The sequence below is a fragment of the Saccopteryx bilineata genome, chromosome 3 (genome assembly GCF_036850765.1).
Source record: "Saccopteryx bilineata isolate mSacBil1 chromosome 3, mSacBil1_pri_phased_curated, whole genome shotgun sequence".
Classification (NCBI taxonomy): Eukaryota; Metazoa; Chordata; class Mammalia; order Chiroptera; family Emballonuridae; genus Saccopteryx; species Saccopteryx bilineata.
This window is the reverse complement of record NC_089492.1, coordinates 255755782-255782577: the sequence shown is the minus strand read 5'-3', so window position 1 is coordinate 255782577 and position 26796 is coordinate 255755782. Positions and strand designations below refer to the sequence as shown.

The 26796-nt window shown below is 48.3% G+C and overlaps 1 protein-coding gene and 1 pseudogene across 1 annotated transcript; both read left to right on the top strand.

The window, feature by feature from the left end:
* LOC136330036 (vitamin D3 hydroxylase-associated protein-like) lies at nucleotides 1–21325 on the top strand. The gene is made up of 15 exons (XM_066266554.1): nucleotides 1–186; nucleotides 10305–10418; nucleotides 10683–10832; nucleotides 11157–11290; nucleotides 12127–12333; nucleotides 13798–13838; nucleotides 14279–14403; nucleotides 15063–15188; nucleotides 15924–16021; nucleotides 16320–16419; nucleotides 16876–16919; nucleotides 17671–17710; nucleotides 18111–18219; nucleotides 19771–19916; nucleotides 21197–21325. The coding sequence occupies exons 1-15, from the start codon at nucleotides 1–3 to the stop codon at nucleotides 21323–21325; spliced, it is 1749 nt and encodes a 582-aa protein (XP_066122651.1).
* A 1202-nt stretch (nucleotides 21326–22527) lies between these two features.
* On the top strand, nucleotides 22528–25887 carry LOC136329080 (UPF0711 protein C18orf21 homolog; annotated as a pseudogene).
* The last annotated feature ends 909 nt before the right edge of the window (nucleotides 25888–26796 follow it).

Below are 26796 nucleotides of genomic sequence, written 5' to 3'. Positions count from 1 at the left end.
ATGGCTGTGCTGTTGTACCCCCTGGTAGGACTACTCCTGCTGATCTTGCTGGGCGCTGCCCTGCTGGTGGCCACCTGGGTTTTCTGGCAGCCGGCTCTAGCATGGCACAAGATCCCCAGAGCACAGAAGCGTAGGGAGGAGGCGCTGCAGCAGATGGCAGCCCTGGCACAGCGTCTCCGGCAGCAGGTAAGTGGACATCAATCCCTGAAGCTCCCCACCTCAGTCCCAACAGGTGGGTCCTACCTCAGGACATACTCCCCGTCGCCTCATCCCCTTCAGAAGACAGGGAGCCTGGGGACAGCCCCCCAACCCAACTCTCCCCATGCCAGGTCTTTGTGTCACTGTCAGTTCCTCTCTATTTAAGTACCTTGAGCCACTTTAGGTCGGGGTCAGTGTGTTTCCTCTGTTCTCCCAGGGCCTGTCTGGCACACGGCTCAATAACACGGTGGTATTCACTTGGGCTATTTGTTGAAATAAAATAAACTGATGGGGGAGTTAGAGGCAGGATCCCAGGCTTCTTTCAGCCCCTGACCACTCCTGTGTCCCACTGACACAGGAACCCTGGTCTACACATTCTCCTTCCCCTCCCCCACCCCACTATGTTCTGCAAATGCTTGCTGAGTGCCTGACAGGTGCAAAGCATGGAAGGTTACTGGAGATGGGGTCTTCCCAGGAAGCTATGTGACTTAAAAGAGGGCTTTAACAGCCTGGATGGGGATGTTTCAAGGCATTGAGACACCATTGTGATTGGGCTGGAATTTGCAGGTGCAGTGACTGAGCCATGAGCGTGTTAGCAAAGCCAGCTTAGAGTGGCAGAGAAGGGTGGGAAGGGGGGACATGGAGACAACCTCACACTGTGCCCTGGGTTTGCTGTAAGGCCTGGAGGATGCGACAGCCCCCTTCTGGGCCTTGGGCTCCCTGACTGCTCGAGGAAGGGTGAGCGCATAGTATCTTAAGGTCCCCAACTTTGGTTGATGGTGGTGGTCTCCCTCTGGGAGCCCTGGGAATGGGGGTTGGGGATAATGCCTGAGGTGCTGTCCCTGTGATCTGGAGTTCCTGAGTGTCCTCCACTGTCCCCTAGACAGTGATTGATGGCCCCAATGGGCAGCTTCTCTGCCCGAGCTGCTGCAGTTCCCGAGAATGTGTATTAATATTAATTGGGGCTAATTAGTTGGATAAATCAATCTGCCCCCAGAGAGCAGCTGCCCCTCCTTGGTTGATGGGGAGGAAGTCTGGGCTAATGGGGTTGCCGTGGCGAATCAGCATGATGGAGAGGATTCCTGTGTGCGTGTGGTAGCCCCATCTGTGTGCGGTGGTGGGTTTAGGTTCCTTTACTACCAACACCAGGGCCTGCCTGTGTGTGCCTCCTGCTGGTGTGTTATTGTGTGCTGGTTGGTTATGTGTCAGGCTGTGTGCTCCTTGTGTTTGGTTCCGTGCCTGTGGTATGTGTGCCTGGCTGGATGTGTATGGGTCAGGTTACTGGTTGGAGTAACATGATATGTTTGGGTTTGAATGTTTGGTTGAACATGTATGTGTGTGATCATGTGTCTGATGTGCAAAGATATCTGGTTCTGTATGCGTCTGGGCACCTGGATAGTATATGTGCGGCCATCTGGAATATGTAGCTATTGGGGTTTTATGTATCTGGTTGGCTGGAGGAGTGGAAAGGTTTTGTGGTGAGGTCACCCATAGCGTCTCCAGCCTCCCCTCTTTGCTTTCAGTACCAATTTTCTCCCCAACAAAGTTTTATAGGCCTGTCCTAAGTATCTTCCCAGTCGGGTCAGTCCTCTGCCAGATATGCCTTCAAGGCCTCAGGTCTTCAGCTTTATGTCCCAGGGAGGTGTGAAGCTGAGACATAGGTCAAACCCTTGTAGGGTTCAAACGAATCTAACTCAGTTCAGTTTAACAAAATTTCACAAGAGGGCTCCTGTGGGTCTTGCCTTCTGCTGAACCTTGGGGACAGATTCACTGTAAAGATAAATCTGACATCTGACTCAGACTTGCCTTTTTTTTTTTTTCATTTTTCTGAAGCTGGAAACAGGGAGAGACAGTCAGACAGACTCCCGCATGCGCCCGACCGGGATCCACCTGGCACGCGCACCAGGGGGCGACGCTCTGCCCACCAGGGGGCGATGCTCTGCCCATCCTGGGCGTCACCATGTTGCGACCAGAGCCACTCTAGCGCCTGAGGCAGAGGCCACAGAGCCATCCCCAGTGCCCGGGCCATCCTTGCTCCAATGGAGCCTCAGCTGCGGGAGGGGAAGAGAGAGACAGAGAGGAAGGAGAGGGGGAGGGGTGGAGAAGCAGACGGGTGCCCCTCCTGTGTGCCCTGGCTGGGAATTGAACCCGGGACTCCCGCACGCCAGGCCGACGCTCTACCACTGAGCCAACCGGCCAGGGCCTGACTCAGACTTGTCTTAAAGATGTTCTCACTCTGGGTGTGGAAACAGAGCTGTGCTAACTACGATGGGAGGCAGCTCAGCTGAATGTGGGCAAAGGCCAGATGCCCATGGAGCTGTGGGGCTTGGTGGGAGACATGATTTGCTCTTTCTGGAACAGGTCATGTGAGGGAGACTTCAAAGAGCTGAGCCTTGCAAGATGTATAGAAGTTTTCTAAAAGGAGGAAAGAACAGGATAGGTAATACCAGATAGAGAAAAGCCTGAGATAAGGCAGAGTTTCCAGAGAACACATAGAAAAGATCTGTAGGGTCCACTGGGGTAAACAGACACGCTGTGCATGGCTGCAGGCTGCTTGTCAGGAGGTGATGACCACCACCTCAGGGGGAAAGGGGCTGCCCGGAAGGTTGAGATTTTTTTCTTTTTTACCATATTAACCATATTTAACCACCACTTTGGAAATATTAATAAGTCAATATACAAAAAAACTTTAAAATATATTTTTGTTTTATTTTCAAACCATCATGGAAGGCAGCACCAGGTGAGTGTGGAGAAAGCCAGATGTCCACGGGGCTATGGGACTCGGCAGGAAGAGGTGATTTGTTCTAAACTAAACTATGTATTAAAACAGCTTAAAAGTGATGTAAATTGAGTTTCAATTCCTTCAGATGATTATAACAATTTCCAAAGAGTTTGTTGATTTGTTTTGTAGAAACTTGTGAGGATATTTGGATGTGGCTATTATCTTTTAAAGATGTCCTTCTCTTTCAAAGCTCTCCCAGTAAACTGAGGCATTAGGTGACTTACAATCTCATTAAGCAGAGACTCTCAACACCAATGATCCCCTTCCTTGGTCTGAGTCCTTGCTCAGCTTCTGGTGACCCACTGGCAATTACGCTCACAATTCGCTAGCTCTTCTAATGCCCTCTGAGATTTTGCATAGTTAAGCATCCCTATTGACAGTGGGCTCATAAACATTGTTATGAGTGTCATAATAAATTATTGTGATCCTAATCTTACAGGCCTCGGTGAGAAGTCGTGTAACACGGTAGTTAAGAGTGATGAGCTGCCTGTTTCTTGATCCTGACTCTGACACTTACAAGGGTGGGCAAAAGGAGGTTTATAGATGAGGGCATGTGAAACGCGGTTTATTCTGTATAATTATTTAGTAATTATTGTATTATTTTCCATACAAACAACTGAAAACCTACTTTTGTATACCCTTGTATATTTTAAATAATTTCTCTGTGCTGTAGCTTCCTCATCGTTACAGTGGGAGGATGATTATAATTATAGTACTCAAGTTAATAAATGTTTACAGTGGAGCCTGGCTACATATGCACTATCTATGTAATAGTTCTCACTTTTGTAATAAAACTAATGTCCTTGCTGAGTGGACATTTAGTGAGGTTTAATAAAGTTGATCTGTCAAATAGAAGCAACACTCATCAAGTTCGGTGAACAGGTGAGGCTTGTCCTCCCCCCCTCCCTCCCGTGTCACTTTGTGCTCACTGAGGGGGCAGAGGAGCCGTCCCAGCCCTCATGGGCATCCTGTGACCTGTGACCACCTCTCCCCAGCTCCCTGGAAAGCTGCCATTTTCACAAGAGGCTATGCAAGGACACCTTCAGGGGAGCTCTAGCCTCAGGGGTTGGGATGGACACTGGGTACTTGCCCACAGGGTTGCCACCAAGGGTGTCATCCCTCCAAATAGATATGTAGGAATTGGACTCACGTGCAGTGTTGGTGGTGAGCGTATGGACTGGCATTAAGTGCTGGGGTCGTCCCTGGTGAGGCCTGTTGAGGATTCTCAGAGCTGGGGAGCAGGGTAAGGGGTGACCACAGGCTGGCCTCCACAGTCCCTGAAGGAATCAGAGACTGTGCCTGCAGGGTACCCATGGGCTGAGCACTAACTCTTTACTGCTGAACTGAGAGGAGTTCCAGGGGAAGGGCTGGAGCAGCTGATGTGGTGGTATGCTCAGGACAGTGACTTTTTGCTAAGTGACTCAGAAGAATTTAAATATTTTAGCCACAGTACAGATGTTGAGATGCATTCTAACTGAATGCCTGTCCTGTCCATGTCTGGGCCCTCCTGAAAGTCCTTGTAGCACACAGGCTGGGGAGTTCTATTTTTTTTAAATAATTTTTTATTTTTCATTTAAAGTTGACATATAATATGCAGCACTTAAGTTGTTTATTGATTGCTTCTCATATGTGCCTTGACCAGGGGGCTCCAACTGAGCCAAGGACCCCTTGCTTAAGCTAGTGACCTTGGGATCATGTTGATGATCCCATGCTAAGCCAGCGAATCTGTGCTCAAGCTAGTGCTCCTGTGCTCAAGCCTGTGACCTTGGAGTTTTCAAACCTGGGACCTCAGTGTCCCAGGTCGATGCTCTATCCACTGTGCCACCACTGATCAGGTCAGCTGACAGTTTTATGGGAGCTCCCTGGTAGGTAACTAACCGCTTTTCCCTTGCTGCTTTTAAGGTCTTCTTTTTGTCTTTAACCTTTGGCATTTTAATTACAGTGGTCCCTCATCTATCATGGGGGTTATTTTCCCCGTGATAGGTGAAAATTCGTGAAGTAGCGACCTTACATTTATTTTATTATTTATGTATATTTTAAGGCTTTATAAACTCTCCCCACACTCTTATAAACCTTTTCAACATTTTAGGCTAGAAAATGCTTATTTTACCACAAAAATAATTAAAATAATAAATACATAAAAATACCTATATACCACAAAATCCGCGATATAGCAAAAAATCCGTGATACAAAATTAAATATATATAGAATTTAAAAATCTGCGATACAGCCTGATCAGGCGGTGGCGCAGTGGATAGAGTGTTGGACTGGGATGCCGAGGACCCAGGTTGGAGACCTTGAAGTTGCCAGCTTGAACGCAGGCTCATCTGGTTTGAGCAAAAGCTCACCAGCTTGGGCCCAAGGTCTCTGGCTCAAGTAAGGGGTTACTCGGTCTGCTGAAGGCCCACGGTCAAGGCACATATGAGAAAGCAATCAATGAACACCTAAGGTGTTGCAGTACGCAACAAAAAACTAATGATTGATGCTTCTCATCTCTCTCTGTTCCTGTCTGTCTGTCCCTGTCTATCCCTCTCTGACTTTCTCTCTGTCTCTGAAAAAAAAAAAAAAAAAAGCCACGATACAGTAAGACTGTGAAAAGTGAACCACGATATGGCAAGGGACAACTATATAATGTGTCTTGGTGTAGGCCTCTTTGGGTTCATCTTGTTTGGGACTCTCTGTGCTTCCTGGACTTCTTAAAAAATGTTTTCTGTATTTTTCTGAAGTGAGAAGCAGGTAGGCAGAGACAGATTCCTGTATGTGCCTGACCGGGATCTACCAGGCATGCCCACCAGGGGGCAATGCTCTGCCCATCTGGGGCATTGCTCCGCTGCAACCAGAGCCATTCTAGCGCCTGAGGCAGAGGCCACAGAGCCATCCTCAGCGCCCGAGCCAACTTTGCTCCAATGGAGCCTTGGCTGTGGGAGGGGAAGAGAGAGACAGAGAGGAAGGAGAGGGGGAGGGGTGGAGAAGCAGATGGGCACTTCTCCTGTGTGCCCTGGCTGGGAATCAAACCTGGGACTTCCACACACTATGCTGATGCTCTATACTTCCTAGACTTTATGTCTATTTCTTTCATCAGGTTAGGGAGGTTTTCCATCATTTTTTCAAATAAGTTTTCCATTCCTTGCTCTTTCTCTTTTCCTTCCAGCACTGTGTTGAGGTGAATGTTGGTATGCTTGAAGTTGTCCCAGAGACTTTTTAAACTATCCTCATTTTTTACTTAAAAATTACCACTAAACTACAGAACAATCATCTTTCAGAACTGCCTAGAATCTGGCTGAGTCTTACAACTAGGGAATTAAAGAAGCCACATCAAAACTGGTATGAGGGGCAGAAACTTGTAATAGGCTTCTCCCACACCCAAGTGTGGCAGATAAAAATTGGGAGGGATATCTCTGCTGCAGAAGTCTCCCCTGAAGAGCAAGGAGTCCCAGCCCCACACCAGGCCCTCCAGCCCAGGGCCACCTGACATGAGCAACAAAGCAATCTGCAAATGACTGTCAGTGGTGCTGGGCTTGAAGGTGTCCAGGCAAGGCGAAGCTGCAAACCAAGGCCGTCTGCTGCTAGTGCTGGGCCTGGGGTTACTTAGCAAGAGGTACGGGGCATACTGAGGCCAGATGCTGCTTGTTTGAAAGATTTTAGGAAAATCTGATGCATGAGCCAAGACAAACCATTCATACAGAAAAACCACTGGAAACAGCTTGGGTGGGGCTGTAAGTTGGGTGGGGCGGGGCCTCAGGAAATCACCAGGGTGGCGCAAACAGTATGAGCCAGGTTGAGGGAGTTTCAGATAAGACACTTGTCTGCCAGTGGTGGGGAGGGGGATGCTCATCAAAGGAAAATGGCCTCTGCCAGCACTTCTGTCTGGAAGAAAGCTGCCTTTCCCAACTCTCATCTTGACGCCTGATAATTCTGTTCCTCCCCATAAATCTCTGGTGCTTTTCAAGCTGCTGCCTCAGTGCTTGAGCTCAGGACTGAATCCGAGTAAATCCATGGGTGAGCCCTTTAAAAGGAACTGCCTGGGACTCCAGGAACCCTCTGTCTTACTCAGCCATAATCCTCATTGATTTTTACAGCCAGAAGTTATAGGGATTTCTCTTCTGAAAAAGAAGAGCACAGGGGCTGCCTGGCCTTGGACTACACCTTCCAGGAGCGCCCAGAGCCAGCGCACCAAGTGGACAGCTTCAGATCATGTTGAAGTACCACCACCCAATCATCTCCACAAGCAACACACAAGGTGAACTCAGTGGGTAACAGAGCCTTGATGAAATAAGTCCTGCTCTGGGCTGTGGGCCTTTGCACAGCTGATTCTCCACGGTGGTCTGAAGTCGGTAGTTGGTGGTCACAGCCAGTTCTTGCAGCTGATCGGCCTGCTGGTAAATCCCTCTCATTGACATACCAACAGCAATCAAGGCTCAACTACAAGGGGAGGGTGTACACAGCCCACACATGGGGTGCACCTTGAGTGTCCAGCTTGAGTGATTGGGAAAGGGTGCCACTGGACCCTACAGGACACCTACTATATTAGACCACTCTACCAAGCCGGGGAGACATAGCAAGCAGCTCTACCTAATGCATAGAAACAAACGCAGGGAGGCTGCAAAAATGAGAAGACAAGGAAACATGCCCCCTGTTGGGAAGATAGAATATATTATGCTCACTTTGTTAAAGATGGTGCTGCCTACATGGAAGCTCATCGCCCAGGTAATATAATGTGTGTTGGGGCCAGGCTGTGGGCAGGCAGGATCCTTGTAGCCTGGGGCTTGGTTTTAGGACTAAGCCTTTCCCACCCTTTTTGATGTGGGGTGGTGCAATCCCATCATGCCCCAGATAAGTGACTTTGTATTAGAGACTTCCCTATTTTGTATATTGGATTAAAGGTTTTGATTTCTACACTATAAAATGCGGGCAGAACGGGAGCTTGCTCTCTTAATTCCTGAGATTAATATTAGAGGAGAAAGCAGAGGAGAGCAGAGAAAGGCCACGTGGAGGAGGCCAGGAGAAGCAGCCAAGTTGGCGGAGTGTTGAGTGAGAAGCCAGTTTGCACAGAGTTTGTGCAGGGAGAAGGAAGGAGATGGGGAACAGAGGTGAATAAGTCTGGTGAGCTAGAAACCTTTGATTCTAGGAAACTTGGATAAGTCAGTAGCTTTGTGAGCACTGAATGAGTGGTTTTTGGAGCCCAATGTGTGTTTTTACTTGCCCATTGGGTGCAAGCTAGGATTAAAGATGATGGCCCACCAGTTTTTGGCTCCATTGTTTCTTTACCGACTGTCCGAATCCAATGCGAACCTGCATGTGAATGGCCACGATGGTGGCTCCTGGCTTTACGCCCCTGTAGAGCCAGAAGCCGTAGCCAGGGCCACTATCACAGCAGCCGTCCGGCCCATGCAGGTTCGCATTGGATTCGGACAGTCGGTAAAGAAACCATGGAGCCAAAAACTGGTGGGCCATAGCCTTTAATCCTACCTTGCACCCGGCGGGCAAGTAAAAATACACACTGGGCTCCAAAACCCAGTCACATTCAGTGCTCACAAAGCCACTGACTTATCCGAGTTTCCTAGAATCAAAGGTTTCTAGCTCATCAGACTTATTCTCCTCAGTTCCCCATCTCCTTCCTTATCCCAAATACAAACTCGACACAAACTGGCATCTCACTCAGCACTCCACCATCTTGGCTGCTTCTCCTGGCCTCCTCCACGTGGCCTTTCTCTGCTCTCCTCTGCTCTCTCTTCTAATACTAGTCTCAGGAACCAAGCGCCGAGTCCCGTTCTGCCTCCCTTTTATAGTGTAGAAATCCAAACCCTTAATCCAATATACATAATATGGAAGTCTCTAATACAAAGTCACTTCTCTGAGGCATGATAGGATTGTACCACCTCACACCAAAAAGGGTGGGACAGGCTTAATCCCAAAACCAAGCCTCAGGCTACAACAATTCTCAACACACATTAATATCACCTGGGCAATGGCCTCACGTGGGCAGCGCCTATTTTTAACAAAGTGAGCATAATACATTTTATCTGCCCAACAGCCCCCAAATGAAAGAACAGAATAAAGCTCCAGAAAAACAACTAAAAAAAATGGAAACAAGAAATCTACCAGCAAGTGAACTTGACTCAAAGAACCACCGAGCTAAAGCCAGCCCAAGAAATCTACTAGATGAAGAGTTCAAAACACCAGTTATAGAATCTTAATGACCCTAGTGAGAACCTCAAGGTCAGAAAAAAGGATCGGTCAGAAATGAAGGATACACTAACTGAAATGAAGAATAATTTTTAAGGAATCAACACAGTAGAGTAAATGAAGCCGAGAATCAAATCAGTAATATGGAATATAAGGAAGCAAAAAAACACCCAATCAGAACAGCAAAGAGAAAAAAGGACACCCCAAAATGAGGATCTTGTAAGGAGCCTCTGGGACAACTTCAAGCACCAATGTTCGCATCGTGGGGGTGCCAGAAGGGGAAGAAATAGAGCAAGGATCCAGGCTCTGCCACTTACTAGCTGTGTCCTTGGGCAAATAGCTCTCTGTCAGGGTCTCAACTGAGGCTTTGGAGAACTAAAAGGAGACAACTTCACCTTCCTGAGTGCCTGCTGCCTGCTAGGTCGTTATATCATGCTTGTCCCTGGGGGAGTCCTGAGGAGCTAGTGTCAGGCTTTCCCTCATTCCCTGGAGGATCCGCTCAGAGCTGCTAGGGTTGCTGTCTGTAGTCACTCTACATGGCTGACTAATGATTGACTTCTAGTCCTTTCTTCTCTGAGGACACCTAGGCCATGACAGGGAAAGGGACTCACCCTGGGTTGACCTTGTGGTCAACTGGGTCCCAGATCTCCTGCCACCCATGCTAGAGTCTTGTCCTTTCCCAAGGTCAGATGAACAAGGATGGAGAGAAGACTGGATAAGAAGGAAATGATGCTGGGTTGTTCCCCTGAAGGCAAACCACACAGAGCTGAACCTTGTTTCCATAATTCCTGAGTCCCAAGATAAGCGTATAAAGTCTCTCCCTCTCTAACTGTGCTCCTTCTGAATAGCAACACCAGGAGGCAGGCCCTCCTCTGTGACAGGCACCAGACTGGGCATTGGGGAAGCAGAGACAGAAAGGAATATCTGTTCCTTGTAAGGCTTTCATGCCAACCTGGAGACAGATCAAGAAGTGTTTTTAATGCTAAGGATGAGCACAGGAATGGATATGTACTGAACACATGGACGTGTGTGTGACCGTGTGTACAATGGAGTGGGTGAGGTGTGATGTTGTGCATGTGGAAGTAGGCCTTAGTGGATCCGTCTTTGACATCTGCTCATCCCACTCCATCTCCACAGGAGCCAAGCTTTGATCCCAAGACCATCCTGGAGCTGCCCCTGGTGACACTGGCTGAAAAGCTGCGGGAGGAAGAGCTGAGTCTGGAGAGTGTCCTCTGTAGCTACTTAGAGGAGGTGGGGGGTCAGGAGTCAAGGGTCAAAACTCAAACCTGGCTCTGGGCTGGCGTGGGGGATGTCCCCTGTCATTGTTCTACTTAGAGGAGTTGGGGGCAGATGTAACTTTGTTGCTGAAAGGGAGCTTGGGAGGGTGCTCATTCCACAGCTATTATCACTTCAATTCTACTATGAGTCAGGAAGAGGGGAGACCCTGGAGTGACTGAATGTCCTGTCCCTGGCCTCACTCCCAGCGCTTAGCGGGTTTCCCTCAATGGTGCGCAGGCGCTGAAGGTGCACCAGGAGGTGAACTGCCTGACGGACTTCCTGGGGGAATGTGAGGAGCAACTGCAGGCATTGAAGAAGCTCAAGAAGAGCGAGAGAGGCCTTCTCTATGGGGTCCCCATCAGCCTCAAGGACCCCTATGACTGCATGGTGAGCCCTGGGGTGTACATGTATGTGTGGGCACAAACATGCCACTGAACCTGTGAGCATCTGAGTGTGTGACATGGGGCAAGTTACTTAGTCCAGGGTGCACGGCTAGAAAGTGGCCAGCGGGCAGAATCCAGCAGTTGGATTCAAACCCAAACCCATACTCTTAATCATCATGTTCTTCTGCCACCTGTGAATCCCCCTAAGGTGCAGCATTGTGTCTCAGAGAGCGTGAAAATGGATGTGAGTAGGGGTGGAGTAGAATCTGTTCACTGAGTGATTCTACCCTGACCCGCATGGGCTGGAGTTAAAGTCACTTCCCTGCAGGGCCATGACTCTACGTGTGGCCTGGCCCAGTTCCTGGAAGAGCCGGCGGCCAAGGATGGGGTCATTGTGAAGGTGCTGAAAGCCCAGGGAGCTATTCCGTTCGTTAAGACCAACATCCCCCAGACCATGCTCAGGTGTCTGAAGTGGGCAGGATGGGGCTGGGGCTGGGGGCTGGGGGCTGGGAGTCTGGGGGCTGAGTCTGAATCTGGGCCTGGGGGTTGGGGCTAGGAACTGGGTCTGGGTCTGGGGTCTGGGGGTTGGGGGCTGTGTCTGGGTCTGGGGGTCTGGAGGTTGGGGGCTGTGTCTGGGTCTGGGGGTCTGGGGTCTGGGGGCTGAGTCTGAGTCTGGGCCTGGGGGCTGGGGCTAGGAACTGGGTCTGGGTCTGGGTCCAGGGTCTGGGTCTGGACCCTGGCCCAGGACTGAAACAGCAACATAAAGTCCTGATTCAGAGCAGAAGGTGAGGTGGGAGCCAGTCATGCAGTGCTCAAGGACTGAAGTTCTTGGGCAAGTCTCTGTACCCTCTGACCCTCAGTTTCCTCCTCATGTGTGGGCTCCATGGTCTCTAAGGGCTCTCAGACTTGGGGTTCTGAAAAGTTACAGTATGTGTCTGTTTCTCTTCCAACTTCTGTCTCTAGTTGTTCTTCTCATTCCCCGTTCTCTCTCCTCCTCACTCAGCCTTTAGTGTATTCATTTCTGTGAGGACCCTGTTCCTGGTTCTGACCGCAGAGCTGTGGGCTCCTTGCTCCTTACTTTAGGAGGTGTGATTGGTGTCTGCTCTGGGTCTTTCCTGCAGCAGCGACTTCTCACCTCAGCCAAAGGGGAGGCTAAGAGGTCTCAGCCCCTGGGAGGAGCTCATGAGTTGCAGCAGCCCTGGTTGACTCCCGAGGGTGGTCAGCCTCTAGATGGGGGAGGGGCAATCTTCCCCAATTAAACCTTCACCTCCTAACCCCTTTTCTTCTGCTTCCCTCAGCTTTGATTGCAGCAATCCCATCTATGGACAGACCATGAACCCTTTAAACTTAAAGAAGACTCCTGGAGGGTCCTCAGGGGGTGAAGGAGCTCTGTTGGCAAAAGGGGGTTCCATCCTGGGCATGGGTACTGACACAGGTGGCAGCATCCGCATACCAGCCAGCTTCTGCGGTGTCTATGGTCTCCGGACCACAGGAGGCCGCCTCAGGTACTCAGTGGTCATGCTGTGTGTGTGTGTGTGGGGGGGAGGAGCTCAACCTAGCCTAGAAGAAATAGGGGTCTGGGGGAGCAGAGGGGCCTGCTCCACGCATTAACTCTCATTGACTCAGCTTAGTCCTAGGGAAAGTAGGTGGAGGAGGGCTTCAAATAATTCCTGCCTCAATCACAGCTAAACATACCATGTTTGGTACAGGTGACAATGGAACAGACCTTCCGCTTACTCATTACCTCATTAGTACATTAATTCACTCTTCTGTACATTTATCCATTTACCTACCCTTTCTCTTATTCATTAATCAGTCCATCCATTTATCCATCTATCCATCCTTCATCCACTTACCCACCCATGCAGTCATCAGCCCAGTCTCTATCTATCAATTTCACCATTCATCTACTATTTAATTCATTTGACAAATATTGAGTGTTTGCTCTGGGCCATATACTCCATACTTGAGATATACCAATGAACAAAGGGGAAAAATATCTCAGCCTTTGAAAAACTTACATACATACTTCCTTCTATTCTTTTATATATATATATTCATTTTAGAGGAGAGAGAGAGAGAGAGAAGGGGGGGAGGAGCAGGAAGCTTCAACTCCCATATGTACCTTGACCGGGCAAGCCCAGGGTTTTGAACCGGCAACCTCAGCATTCCAGGTCAACGCTTTATCCACTGCGCCACCACAGGTTAGGTCCTTCTATTCTTTTAACCATTCATTTTCCCATTCATCTTGTCCATCCATCTACTCATCTACCCATCCATCAATCCATATTTGCCTTTATTCATTTGCCCATCTATTCATTCCTATTTCCAGTAACCTTTCCATCTATCCTGCATTCATCCATGCATCTATCCATCCAATCCACTCATCTTTCCATTCCACTCTGAGTACCTACCATGTGGTAACCCCTGTGTTGGCGACACAGCACTCTCAGACCCAGCCCCTGCCCCTGTTAGACATCCAAATGGCTTAGTCAAAAAATGATCAGGAATTTAAGAGAGGGGTAAAGCTTGTGAGAACTCACAGGATGAAGCCAACATTTTTTCACCAGAGATTTATTAAAAGGCTAGACTTTGAACTTTCAGAGGCAGGGCAAGGAAAAGGAAGGCTTTCTGGGGGAGGAAGCATTTGAGCCTGGTTTTGAAGGATGGACATGCAGAGATGGTGTGGAGTTTAGAAGCAACTTACTTTGCTTGGAGCAACATGTGTTCCTGAAAGAGCTAGAAGAGGAAGCTAGGGAAGTTGATATTTTAGAGCCTTGAAGGGCAGTCAGAGATCAGACTTTGTGCTATGGGTAGTAATAGCAAGTTATGGGAAGGTGGAAGCAGCTCTTGTTCCTGTGTGCTGAGCCGTGGCTGGGAACGCATGGGCTGGGTGCTCAAGCATCCTTGGCACCCAGGTCCTTCCCTTCTGGTGCTGAGCTGGGCTCTTCATGGGTGGGGTTTTGCAGCTACATTGGAGTTGCTTCTCCTGTGAAGGGCAAGAAATCAGGTAAGCTCTTGTCTATGCCTGTGGCCACACCTACTCAAAGACAAACCTGACAGACTTTCTCCCAAGGACATTTCACTCAGCCACTATCTGAGACAGATGAACCCCACTGGTGGTAAAGGTATATGGGGGGAGGGACTTCTTGACTTCCACCTGGCCTCCACTATTCCAGTGACTTGCCCCACTGAGAAGTGCTTCCTGTTATCTAGCTTTCATCTTTCTTACCGGTCTCTTGATGTTCTGCCCCAGATGAGAGTCTCCTTCCAGGCACCAGAGCTGCTTGGGTGGGTTTACCCACTCTACTTGCCTTCATCCCCTCATACAGGATGGTACCAGGGACTCTTCCTTTGGCCCTGGGCCCCACCCTCTGAGGCCCGGGGGTGGGGTTCCCCAGTGCAGAAAGGATGAGAAGTGTCTGCTTCCCTCCCCTCTACTCTGTGTAGTGAGCACCGTGGCTGGCCCCATGGCCCGGGATGTGGACAGCCTGGTGCTGGGCATGCGAGCCCTGCTGAATGAAGACATGCACCGACTGGACCCCACTGTGCCTTTCCAGCCCTTCAGGGAGGAGGTGAGTGGGTGGGGGAGCAGACCTTCCCCCTCCCTCTTTCTTCATTGACTTGTCTGCTATCTGACTAACCCTTCTGAAGGCCTTATTTCCTAGTCCAAGGTGCAGTGGGCAAGATGCGCACATAATCATGTTCGACTCCCTACATATATCCTAGTACAATCAATTAGTGATCATTGTCATCTATTCTTTGCCTCTATTGATCTCTCCATCCTATCCTCTCCTGATAGTTCTTTAGTTTAAAAATATTTGTGTTTATTCATCTAGCTACTTACCTGCCCACCCATTCAACTCCAACTATCCATTCATCTACCTACTCCTCTTTCCATTTGACTCTCTGCCCACCTACCCATTCACCTTCTCATACATCCACCCACTCACTCATTCATGAATCTGTCTACCACTCTACTCCATCTACCCAATTTCTCACATCCTTATTTATTTATTGCTCCTCCAGGGGTTTCTCCACAGGACCAATAGCCTAAAAAGTATATAGGGAGGCACCAAGTGACTTTTGGGGAGCCTTTGTGGCCCCCCCTGTGTAAGGCCAGCTGTGGTCCCAGGCTCCAACCTACAAGTCTGGGTCCTGGAGAGAGAGAGAGACCACCTTGTTCGCAGCACAAGCTCCCCTCAGAGTCCCACTCACCCCCTCTTATCCCCAGTTGTACTCTAGTCACCGGCCCCTTCGAATTGGCTACTATGATTCCGATGGCTACACCCAACCATCGCCTAGCATGGCCCGGGCTGTGAGGCTCACCTCCAGGCTGCTCCAGGAGGCAGGACACCAGGTAGGCTTACTTAGCCCTGAGGAAGGGGTGTGTGGGGAGGAGGCTCAACTGGTAAGGATAATGGACTGGACTATTCTTGGAGAGAAAGAAAATTATATCTGATTTTGTGCTGCTGTGATCATTGTGTTTCCCCTAAGCTTCCTGAAGAAGATGGATGGGGTAAGTGCAGGGGCAAGGGGGCTCCACCCAGTGAGGAAGGCATCAAGATTTTGTGCCTTGTCCCTCCAGTTTTGGGGCTCAGGGACTCACTCCTATAATCCCTATAGCTTCAGTTTTTGTTCCTTCCATAAAATGGCTATAAAGAGCCTCCTGTTCTCAAAGTCGTCCTCCACCTCTTCCCCTGCCTTTTATGCCCCAGTGGCCCGTCCCCGCCCTGCCTCCCCTTTGAGAACTGCTGGTTGGCCACACACGTCCTGTGTGATCTTGGGCCCCTCTCCTGATCTCCTGAGCTTCAATTTTCTACCACACGGGGCAGCTGTGAAGACTAAAGGAGCTCACAGATGTCAAGCACTTGGAATGGGGCTGGATTACAGTGGAGCAGGCAGGAGATGAGGGCGGCTCAAATTCCATCACATCTCTTTGGGGGAGTGGGCACGGCACCCCAAACCCTCCTGGGGAGCTGAGGTAGAAGATGAGGAGTGATGTGGTATCCTCTCCTTAAATGCTGAGGGATGTGAAGAGAAAACAGGGCTCGATGAGAGAAGCTCCAAGCCCTGACTCAGACTCTCCGCACAGGTCATTCCCTTCTCCGTCCCCCGCATAGAGCATGCCATCCTACACCTCTACACGGGGGGTCTGTTTGCCGATGGAGGAGCCACCCTTCTTGAGAAGCTGTACGTTTGTTGGGACTCAGATGTGGTCATGGTGAAAAAGGGGCTGGGGAGGGGAACTGTGGGCCTGGGCTGGTGGGATGCCAATGGCTAATTGTGTGACTTGAAGCAACAAGTCATCTACTCGGGCCTCATCTGCAGGATACACATGTTCCGGGGGTGATGGTGGTGGGAACAGAAGTGTTTCTTGAGTCTGACCCCCCTCCATGGCTTGTCTATAGAGGAGGAGTTGCGGGGGTGTGAGAGCCAGTTGATGAGTGAAAAGCCGTAACTGACCAGATTTATGTCTGTGGGTCCTCAGGAAGGGCGACATTGTGGACCACAGCATAAAAGCGTTAGTCAGCAACCTCAGCCTGCCAGATCTACTGAAGTGTTTTTTGGCCTTGATCATGAAGTACATAGTGAGTGTGGGCCCAGGATGGGGAGGGATTCAGAGGGGGGTGAGGCCCAGAGAGGAGGGAGCTCAGAGAGCGGAGGGGAGGCTGACTCAGGGAGTGAGCTAGGGTCAGAGAGGAGCATGAGGCCCAGAGAATGTTGCTGGCTCAGAGCTGGGTTCAAGAGGAAGAGGAGCTGAAAGAGGGGAATGGAGGCCAGAACAGAGGAGTGTTCTCAGAGAGGCTGAGATGGGGAGCACAGCTCAGAGCGAGAAAGGTGTTTCAGAAAGAGGAAAGGGGATTTGGAGAGGGGTGAGTGCCTAGGGGGGCCCAGGGCTGTGTAAGGTGGTGGCGGCCTGTGGAGGACTGGGGGGCTCCGTGTCAGTGTCCTGAGCAGAGTTGCTCTTGCTGGACCCCCAGCCAGGGTGGGCTGGCATTGCCCTGTGGTTTCTGAAGTTGGTGTCTCCCTTTCCCCACCTCTAGGCACCCCGGATGGGCCAGACTTTGGAAGAGTTTCGTGGAGTGGGGTGAGTGGTTGAGTCTCCTCAGGCTCAGCCCACAAGGGTTTTTCCTGGGGTGGTGATAACTGAGTGAGGGGCCTGTGGTTCGAGTTATTTACTGAGGGTGAAGGCTATTTAGACTTGGGGATCTAATTAGGGTTTGGGGGTCATGCCTGACACTGAATTAAATTTAGACTTTTGACTGGGGTTGGGATTGGGGCTGGTTTGGGGCTGGGGTTTGTTTTGGAGTTAAGCTCTAAGTTCAGGCTAGAATTGGGTTAGGTTGTGGTAAAGGTTGGGACTGAGTTAAAGTTAGGTTTGGGCTGGCGTTGAAGTTGGTTTGACTTGGTTGGTTCAGTTTGGAAGTGGGGTGGAGATGTGGTTGGAAGAAGATTCTGGTTTGGGCTTGGGTTTACCGTTGGGCTCGGTCTAGTGGGGCTTAGAATTGAGGTGCTGGTTGGAATTGGGGCTGGAGAAGCCTGAGGGCTGGGCTCTCATAGGTAAAGGGAGAAACCTATAGTTCTGGCTTCTACTTGTGAGTACGTGTGGCTGGTGATGGTGGTGGGGTATAGACCATAAGATGTGTACCCTTGGAAACATTGGACAGGCAAGGTATCTTGACCAGGGGACAAGACACAAGATCATTCCTAGCCTATCAACTGATTTACAGCTTGCACTGAGGCCAGCCTTGCCTCTTAGTTATCACATCCCATTTGTGTAAAAGGGTGTCTTCCTGTGCTGGCCTTCACACTTCTCAGAGTCTTCCTTATGCCCCCAGGACACCGAAGAAACTGTGGGAGCAGCACACAGCAGTGGAGGTGACGTGTGCCTGGCGAGACCTCAAGGGACTGGCAGAGCAGGGGCAGCAGAGACCTGCTGATGTCAGGAGTGGCCAGACAGGGGGCAGAGCTCTGTCCTGGCCTGCAGGGGAGGCCTGGCTGGACCTGAATGGGAAAGCTTGGTGACCTAGGAGGTTAATCTAAGTCCCTCTCTGGGGACAGGACATGTTCCCAAATCACTGCAGCCGGAGACTCCCTTTCCCATCCCTTTACCTTGGCCCCTGGTAGGAGCCTGACACTCCCCACATATCTCAGTCTGCAACTTATAGTTTGGGAATTCTTCCAGGTGCCTAACCCAACAGCCTGGCAGCACCTGACCTTGCCCTGCAAACAGTAACCTCTGCTGATCTTACCCGTCCTGCCCCTATTGTCCCTACAGAAATATCAGCAAGAGTTCATAGCTAAGTGGAGGTCCTTGGACCTGGATGTGCTGCTGGCACCAGCTCTGGGCCCTGCTTTCTATATAGGATATCCTGCCAAAGCATCTGGTGAGAGGGAACTGGGTCCTGGTGGGGTTGAGACTGGGAGTTTAGGACTTCTTAGTCCTGCCACAGCCTCTGTGACCTTGACCTTTGTTTTTATTCACTTAAATTTTTTTCTTAAATTGAGATGAAATTCAGATTACATAAATTATCATTTTAAAGTGTACAATTGAATGGGTTTTAGTATATTCAGAATGTCATGCAACCACAACTACTATCTAATTCCAGAACACTTCTATCATCCTGAAAAGAAATATCATACCAGTTAGCAGACACTCTCAATTTCCATTTACTTTTAAAGTAAACTTTATTGAAGTACAAATGTTCTTCAACTTAAGATGGAGTTATGTACTAAGAAACCTGTCATAAGTTGAAAATATCTAAGTCGAAGATGCATTAACCTAGTGAACATCAGAGCTTAGTCTAGCCAGTTTCTGCTGAATGTATTATCACTTCTGCACTCAAAAAAGTAAAAAAACCATAAATCAAACCATCATAAGTTGGGGACCATCTGTATAACCTACATGCAATTTGATAAATTTTAACTAATGTATAGAGTTGTATAACCACCACCATAATCAAAATATAGACTATTTCAATCACGGACCAAATTTCTCTCATGTCGCTTTGCAAGTCATTCTAACCTTGCCCCCACAACCACTAATCTCCTTTCTCTCACTATAGCTTTGCTTTTTCTAACCTAGAATTTCATATGAATAGAATCATAAAATATGAGGCTTTTGTGTCTGGCTTCTTTCACTGAGCATCATCATCTTCTCTTAACATGCTTTCTGCTGCCCCAGGTCTAGAGGTGTCTTCAGCCTAGCCCACCTGAAGCGCGAGCCTCAGCATAGGGCAGTGTCTGAGGCATCACTGGGACCTATGCCCAGAACAGGTACAAGTCTCAGAGGTGATGTCAATGCAGAATGAAGACCCACCTCAAGCCTGGAGTCCTCCCCCTGGGTTCTCCCCCCCGCCCCCAAGTGGCTGTCCAAAGGCACATCCCATATCTGGCTCTGCTCTCTGATATTTTCTGTCAACATCCCTGCCACTTCTGTGATGTTCACTCCATGAACATAGCTGGCTGTTGTAATGGGGATGCCTTTTCAACTCAGGGTTTCACTGCACACCCCAGTCATCTTGCAGCTCATTGTACCAGAGGGCATGGGCTGAATCCTCTGCCACCCACTGGCTGTGTAACCAGTGAAAAGCCACCTGACCTGTCTGGCACCTGGATTTCCTCACAAGGAAACTCCTTTTCTGCACAAGGAGAATCCCCACCTCACAGAGGTGAAGAAGATTCAGAGAATCAGCAATGTAGAGAGGCCAGCTCAGTGCCTGGCATTGAATAAGGCGTGGGTAACGTGGACTCTCCTTCCCTCCACCGTGCAGAGAGCAGGAGGTAGTCGTCAGGCTATTTGTAGCACTGAACCGGCTATGGCAAGCCCACAGAGCTAAAGTTTCAAGAATGACCCTGAGGGGGCGCTTAGTCACATTTTTTCCTCCCGTAGAAGTTGGAGTTGGTGATTTCCTGAGCTAATCTGGTTCTTCCTACAGACGGCTCCTCTTACAAATCCCTGTACAACGTGCTGGACTTCCCTGTTGGTGTGGTGCCCGTCACCACCGTGACACCACAGGACGAGGAGGAACTGGCCTTCTACAAGGGATACTATGGAGATACTAATGACAAAAATTTCCCAGAGGTCAGTTTCCCTCTCCATACCTATATCCCAGGGGCATAAAGCAGGAATTATTCAAGCCTCAATCCGTGGGGAGATGGGGGAGGCTGGGCATTCCCAAGGTTTACCCTTCCTCACTTCTGGTATAGTGTCACCCCATCCCTGAGGACACACCATTTAAGCTCCCAGTCAGCCTCTGTTCTTGTCAGGGGAGAATAGTTTACAAAAGCAGTGGTCTATTTGACACCCCTGTAAGGAAAGTCCCTTCCAGAGGCAGGGAGGGTGGATCAGGACAAAGGCCTCTGGTTAGGAGCTTACCGTGTAACAAGTGGGCACTTCCCTTCTCTGGGTCTCAGTTTCTTTGTCAGAAAAAAAAAGGGAATTTATAAACAAATCTACCTTGCAAGGTTATGTTAAAGGTTAAATAAAAAAAACTGTGCAAGTAGCATAAGGTCTCATGTGTAGGAAGTGATCAATACTGCTACTATTACTAATTCAGAGGTGGCTTAACAAAAGGAAGTATTTCTGTGGGCCTATTTAATGTAGGGTCTAAAACGGGTCCCCAAACTACGGCCTGCGGGCCGCATGCGGCCCCCAGAGGCCATTTATCCGGCCCCGCCGCACACCCGGAAGGGGCACCTCTTTCATTGGTGGTCAGTGAGAGGAGTACTATATGTGGTGGCACCGCAAAGCGTGGCGTTGCTCACATACAGTACTACTTCCGGTGACGCAGGACGCACGCGTCACAGCTCCGGAAGCGCAGCATATCACCTGTTATGGCTAGCAGCGACAAATATGGAACTGGACATTGACCATCTCATTAGCCAAAAGCAGGCCCATATTTCCCATTGAAATACTGGTCAGTTTGTTGATTTAAATTTACTTGTTCTTTATTTTAAATATTGTATTTATTCCCGTTTTGTTTTTTTACTTTAAAATAAGATATGTGCAGTTGCATAGGGATTTGTTCATAGTTTTTTTTATAGTCCGGCCTTCCAACCGTCTGAGGGACAGTGAACTGGCCCCCTGTGTAAAAAGTTTGGGGACCCCTGGTCTAAAATAACAATCCTGACTTAGGTGAGAGAGAGAAAAAGAGAGGGAGAGACTGACTCTGAAGAGTATGCATGTATCTGAGTCAGACATTAAGTAACTTATTTTTCCGGAAGTCAATTTTAGTGGCAGAGTTACCCAGTGGAACTGCTGACCTGAGTTCTGAGAAAATAATAATGATATTATAATGTGTCTGGGCAAAGGGCTTGTGAGCAGGAAGCAGGGTCTGATTTGCAGACGCTCTCTCTGTGCAGGCAGTGAAAGGATCCGTGGGACTTCCGGTGGCTGTGCAGTGCATTGCTTTACCCTGGCAAGAGGAGCTGTGTCTTCGGTTTATGAAGGAGGTGGAGACCTTGGTCAAGAACCAGAGGGAACCCAAATGACAGGCCATTTCTTCTCCGGAGACCTTTTTACATCCTCATCCGAGTCTGCTCCTGGTGCCCCTTCCCTCTCATGAATGCAAAAATCTATCCCATATCACCTCTTCCTGGAAGCCCACCAGATTTCTTCCCTTTGTCCTTGTGGGTGCTTAATTCAGGGACTCAGATCTACCTAAGATGAGGATCAGGGTGAAGGACTCAATAAGCATTTTTGACTGGCTGGCCTTGTGGTCTTTGATCTTGGTGGCACTGCAGCCTCCTGGTGGCCTTCTGCCTTCAGCTATTCTTCTCCAGCTCAGTCCCCCAGATGCTATCCCAGATTGCAGCAGAGGGGAACAAGCCCCAAAATGAGAGGCTGGAGACCTGAGTCCAAGTCTTGGCTCTGCCACTGGTTTGCTATGCAATGCTGGGCAAAATTTCCCCCCTTTCTGAATCTCTGTTTTCTCATCTACAAATTGAGGGAGTTAGAGTTGATGACTTGACTATTCTGTGAACTGTAATTCCTAGGCATTTCCCTGATCAAGAACTTGCCATAGGCTCTGGTCAGGTAGCTCAGTTGGTTAAGCATCATTCTGACATGCTAAAGTTGTAGGTTTGATCCCTGGTCAGAATACATATAAGAATCAACCAATGATGGCATGAATAAGTGGAGCAACAAACCAATGTTTTTTTCTTTGTCTCTTTTTCTCTCTCTGAAAAAATCAATAAATAAAAATAAAATAAAATAAAAAAAAATAGAACTTGCCATAGCTCCCACTGCTATCTAGAGAAAGTTCCAGAGAACAAGACCAAGGGAGTGAAGCCTAGTCAGAGCAGACCTTGGGTTGGGACTCAGACCTCAGTTCACAGTCCAGTGCTTTGTCCACAAAGTGCCAATTTCTTGGCCTGACACTCAGCACCTCCCGAGAGCCTCCAATGTCCTCTGCCTTGGCTCTGCTATAGCACAGCCTCCCTCATTCCCTCGAGCTGGAGCCTTCTTGGCAGCACGGTGCTCATCTGCTTCTGTGCCTCTGTTTATACTATTCCTTTTACCTGAACACATCACTGTCTTTTCTGTCCTTCAACTCCTCTGTCAAATGCCACTTCCTCGAGGAAGACTTCTTTGATTCCTTTCATCTGAACTCTTTTGAGATCCTCCTGCATCAAAACTTACCCTTGCTGCTCCTTTTGTCACCGGGTTTTAGGATATAGGGACAGCGGTGGTGATGGGGCAGAAGCACTACCTTGAGGCTGTAGCACAGAAACTGCAAGAGAGCTGCCTGGGTCAGGCCTGCTCTCTCCTCTGGGCCTACAATTCATCACACGGAGCTAAAAGCACTTTTGAAAGACATGTCCATTATGTTTCCAGTTGCTGGTTCTGGATAATTCTTGAGTGTGCCTTAAACCCAAGCCGAAACTGATATCCAAAATACAAAAACTTCTTAATTGAGAAGAAAGAAATTATACACTCAGTTTATATTTTATTTAGAAATTAAATTAAAAAAAAGAAATTAAATTAAGGCCCTAGCCAGTTGCTCAATGGATAGAGTGTTGGCCCAGTGTATGGACATCCCAGATTTGATTCCTGGTCAGGGCACACATGAGAAGCGACCATCTGCTTCTCTCCTCCTCCCTCTTCCCCTTTTCTCTCTCTTCCCCTCTCATAACCAGTGGTTGATTAGCTCAAGTGTCAGCTCTTACCACTGAGGATAGGTCAGTTGGTCTGAGCACATCAGTCACTCAGTTGATTCCAGCATGGCCCCAGGCCCCAGATGGGGGTTGCCAGGTGAATCCTCCTCTGGGTGCATGTAGGAATCTGTCTCACTATCTTCCCTCCTCTCACTTAAAAAAGAAAAGAAATTAAATGTAATGGGGTGACATTAATCAATAATAGTACATTAGGTTTCCAGTAAACATGTCGATAGCATTTGAACTGTTGATTGTGTTGTATACACTCAGTTTTTTTTCTTTTTCTTTCTCTTTCTTTCTCCTTCCTTCCTTCCTTCCTTCCTTCTTCCTTTTTTTCTTTTTTTCTCTCTCTCTCTCTTTCTTTCTTTCCTTTCTTTTCTTTTCTTTTCCTTTCTTTTCTTTCTTTCTTTCTTTCTTTCTTTCTTTCTTTCTTTCTTTCATACACTCAATATTTTGTGTTGTTTTTTTTTGTGACAGACAGAGAGAGGGACAGATAGGGACAGACAGGAAGGGAGAGAGATGAAAAGCATCAATTCTTTGTTGCAGCACCTTAGTTGTTCATTGATTGCTTTCTCATATGTGCCTTGAGCGGGGGGCTACAGCAGACCAAGTGACCCCTTGCTCAAGCCAGTGACCTTGGGCTCAAGCTGGTGAGCCTTGCTCAAACCAGATGAGCCCGTGCTCAAGCTGGCAACCTCAGGGTTTCAAACCTGAATCCTCCACTTTCCAGTTTGATGCTCCATCTACTGAGCTATTGCCTGGTAAGGCTACACTCAGGGTGTTTTTTTTTGTTGTTGTTGTTGTTGTTGTTTTTTGTATTATTCCAAAGTTAGAAGTGGGGAGGCAGTCAGATAGACTCATGCATGTGCCCGACCGGGATTCACCTGGCATGCCCACCAGGGGGCGATGCTCGTTCATCTGGGGCATTGCTCTGTTGTAGCCAGAGCTGTTCCAGTGCCTGTGGCAGAGGCCATAGAGCCATCCTCAGCGCCCGGGGCTAACTTTGCTCCAATGGAGCCTTGGCTGGGGAAGAGGAAGAGATAGAGAGGAAGGAGAGGAGGAGGGGTGGAGAAGCAGATGGGCGCTTCTCCTGTGTGCCCTGGCCGGGAATTGAACCTGGGACTTTCGCATGCCGGGCTGACATTCTACCGCTGAGCAAACCGGCCAGGGCAAGGCTACACTCAGTTTTTTTTTTTAATTTATTTATTTATTTTACAGAAACAGAGAATGAATCAGAGAGATAGACAGGGACAGACAGGAACGGAGAGAGATGAGAAGCATCAATCATTCGTTTTTCATTGCGCGTTGCAACACCTTAGTTGTTCATTGATTGCTTTCTCATATGTGCCTTGACCGCGGACCTTCAGCAGACCAAGTAAGCCCTTGCTGGAGCCAGCAACCTTGGGTTCAAGCTGGTGGGCTTTTTGCTCAAACCAGATGAGCCTGCGCTCAAGCTGGCGACCTCGGGGTCTCGAACCTGGGTCCTCTGCATCCCAGTCCAACGCTCTATCCACTGCGCCACTGCCTGGTCAGGCTACACTCAGTTTTTTGTTTTTTTTTTTATAAATAAATTTTTATTTTAATGGGGTGACATCAATAAATCAGGGTACATATATTCAAATAAAACATTTCCAGGTTATCTTGTCACTTAGTTCTGTTGCATATCCATCACCCAAAGAGAGATCGTCCTCCGTCACCCTCTATTCAGTTTTCTTTGTACCCCTCCCCCTCCCCCCCCACCCCCCATAACCACCCCACGCCTGTCCATGTCTCTTAGTCTCATTTTTATGTCCCACCAATGTATGGAATCCTGCAGTTCTTGTTTTTTTTCTGATTCACTTATTTCACTCCGCATAATGTTATCAAGATTCCACCATTCTGCTGTAAGTGATCTGATGTCATCATCTCTTCTAGCTGAATAGTATACCCTGGTGTATATGTGCCCCATCTTCTTTATCCAGTCTTCTATTTTTTTTTACAGTGATTAAAAGCCTTTAAGCAAACTCTTGGCCAATACAGCAAGAATCCATAAAAGAGTAGTGTCCTTAACATGTTCACCAAGTCCAAGTTGGCCCCAACACCATGCCAAATCCCTGAAAAATGCAACCCAACCACAGTTCAGTCTGTTAGGAGCTGTCACAGGGAGCAGGAGTCCAGGAAAAGTCCACATCCAGGAAAAGTCCTCATGGCACTGGAATTGTTGTCACCATTCTTTTTTTTTATTTTAATTTTTTAAATTTTATTTATTTATTCATTTTTTTTAGAGAGGAGAGAGAGAGTGAGAGAGAAAGAGAGGAAGGGGGGAGGAGCAGGAAGCATCAACTCCCATATGTGCCTTGACCACGCAAGCCCAGGGTTTTGAACCGGTGACCTCAGCATTTCCAGGTCAACGCTTTATCCACTGCGCCACCACAGAATGTCAACATTCTATACTTTGCAGCTCATGTCCAAGTTCCAATGACCGCTGCTTCTAGCTGGTAATGATTCAGGTAGACTGGAAATACACTCAGTTTTAAAGAAGCAAAAGTTGTGGAAAAGCACAGACTCCAAAAGTGTATCGTTGATTACTTGTAAAACATGCAACAAAACAGTTAAATATAGTAAAAGCAGAAGCTTTCTATTAGCAATCCTGCCATTTCTACGAGTAAACTCAGCCTGAAAACACTAGAGAGAAAGACTCTAAATTCTGAAAAGTTAAATCATGACAAGTCTGGTTCCAAAGGCAAGAGTGCAGCACTGATTTTCAGAACATCTACATCTGGACAGTCAACACCCACTTGCTCCTCAAAAAATGTGAACAAGACAAAGAAGCATTTCTCTCAACTAAAAATGTTGCTCAGAGTGAATCCCAAAAGAATTGAAAGGTGAAATTCAGAAATTTCTTACCTTCATTATAAAAAATGGACTATGAAAGTAAGGACTGTTTAATGCAATTTTTGAAACTAAAGTTAGTCAGAAAAACAGTTTTTAAAAAACTTTTATTTGGGCCCTGGCCGGTTGGCTCCGTGGTAGAGCGTCGGCCTGGCATGCAGAAGTCCCGGGTTCGATTCCCGGCCAGGGCACACAAGAGAAGCGCCCATCTGCTTCTCCATCCCTCCCCTTCTCCTTCCTCTCTGTCTCTCTCTTCCCCTCCCGCAGCCGAGGCTCCGTTGGAGCAAAGATGGCCCGGTTGCTGGGGATGGCTCCTTGGCCTCTGCCCCAGGCGCTAGAGTGGCTCTGGTTGCAACAGAGCGACGCCCCGGAGGGGCAGAGCATCGCCCGCTGGTGGGCAGAGCTTCGCCCCCTGGTGGGCGTGCCGGGTGGATCCGGTCGGGCGCATGCGGGAGTCTGTCTGACTGTCTCTCCCTGTTTCCAGCTTCAGAAAAATACAAAAAACAAACAAACAAACAAAAAAAAACCCCACAACTTTTATTTGTTTTTTAAATACATGAAAACTAGGAACAAAATTTTCTTGTTCTTTAGTACTTACGAAGAAAAAATCTCGTTAGAATAAATAACAGAAACCTGCCTACCTCACAGGGTGGTTCTGAGAATCAAAAATATGTGAAAGTACAGATAATGTATTATAGAATTATACACTTGAGACCTATATAATTTTATTAACCAAAGTCACCCCAATAAACTAAATAAAAATATAAGAAAGGTTCTTGTAAGTAGTAAAGATATATATGGACAAAACCTACCAACAACACAAAACAACAACAACAAAAACACGCACAACTCTACCTTCCTCTATCCCATTCTTCTTTTTAGCCCTACTTCCAGTCAACTAGGAAAACCAATAAGCTCATCTCTCCTTGCACTTA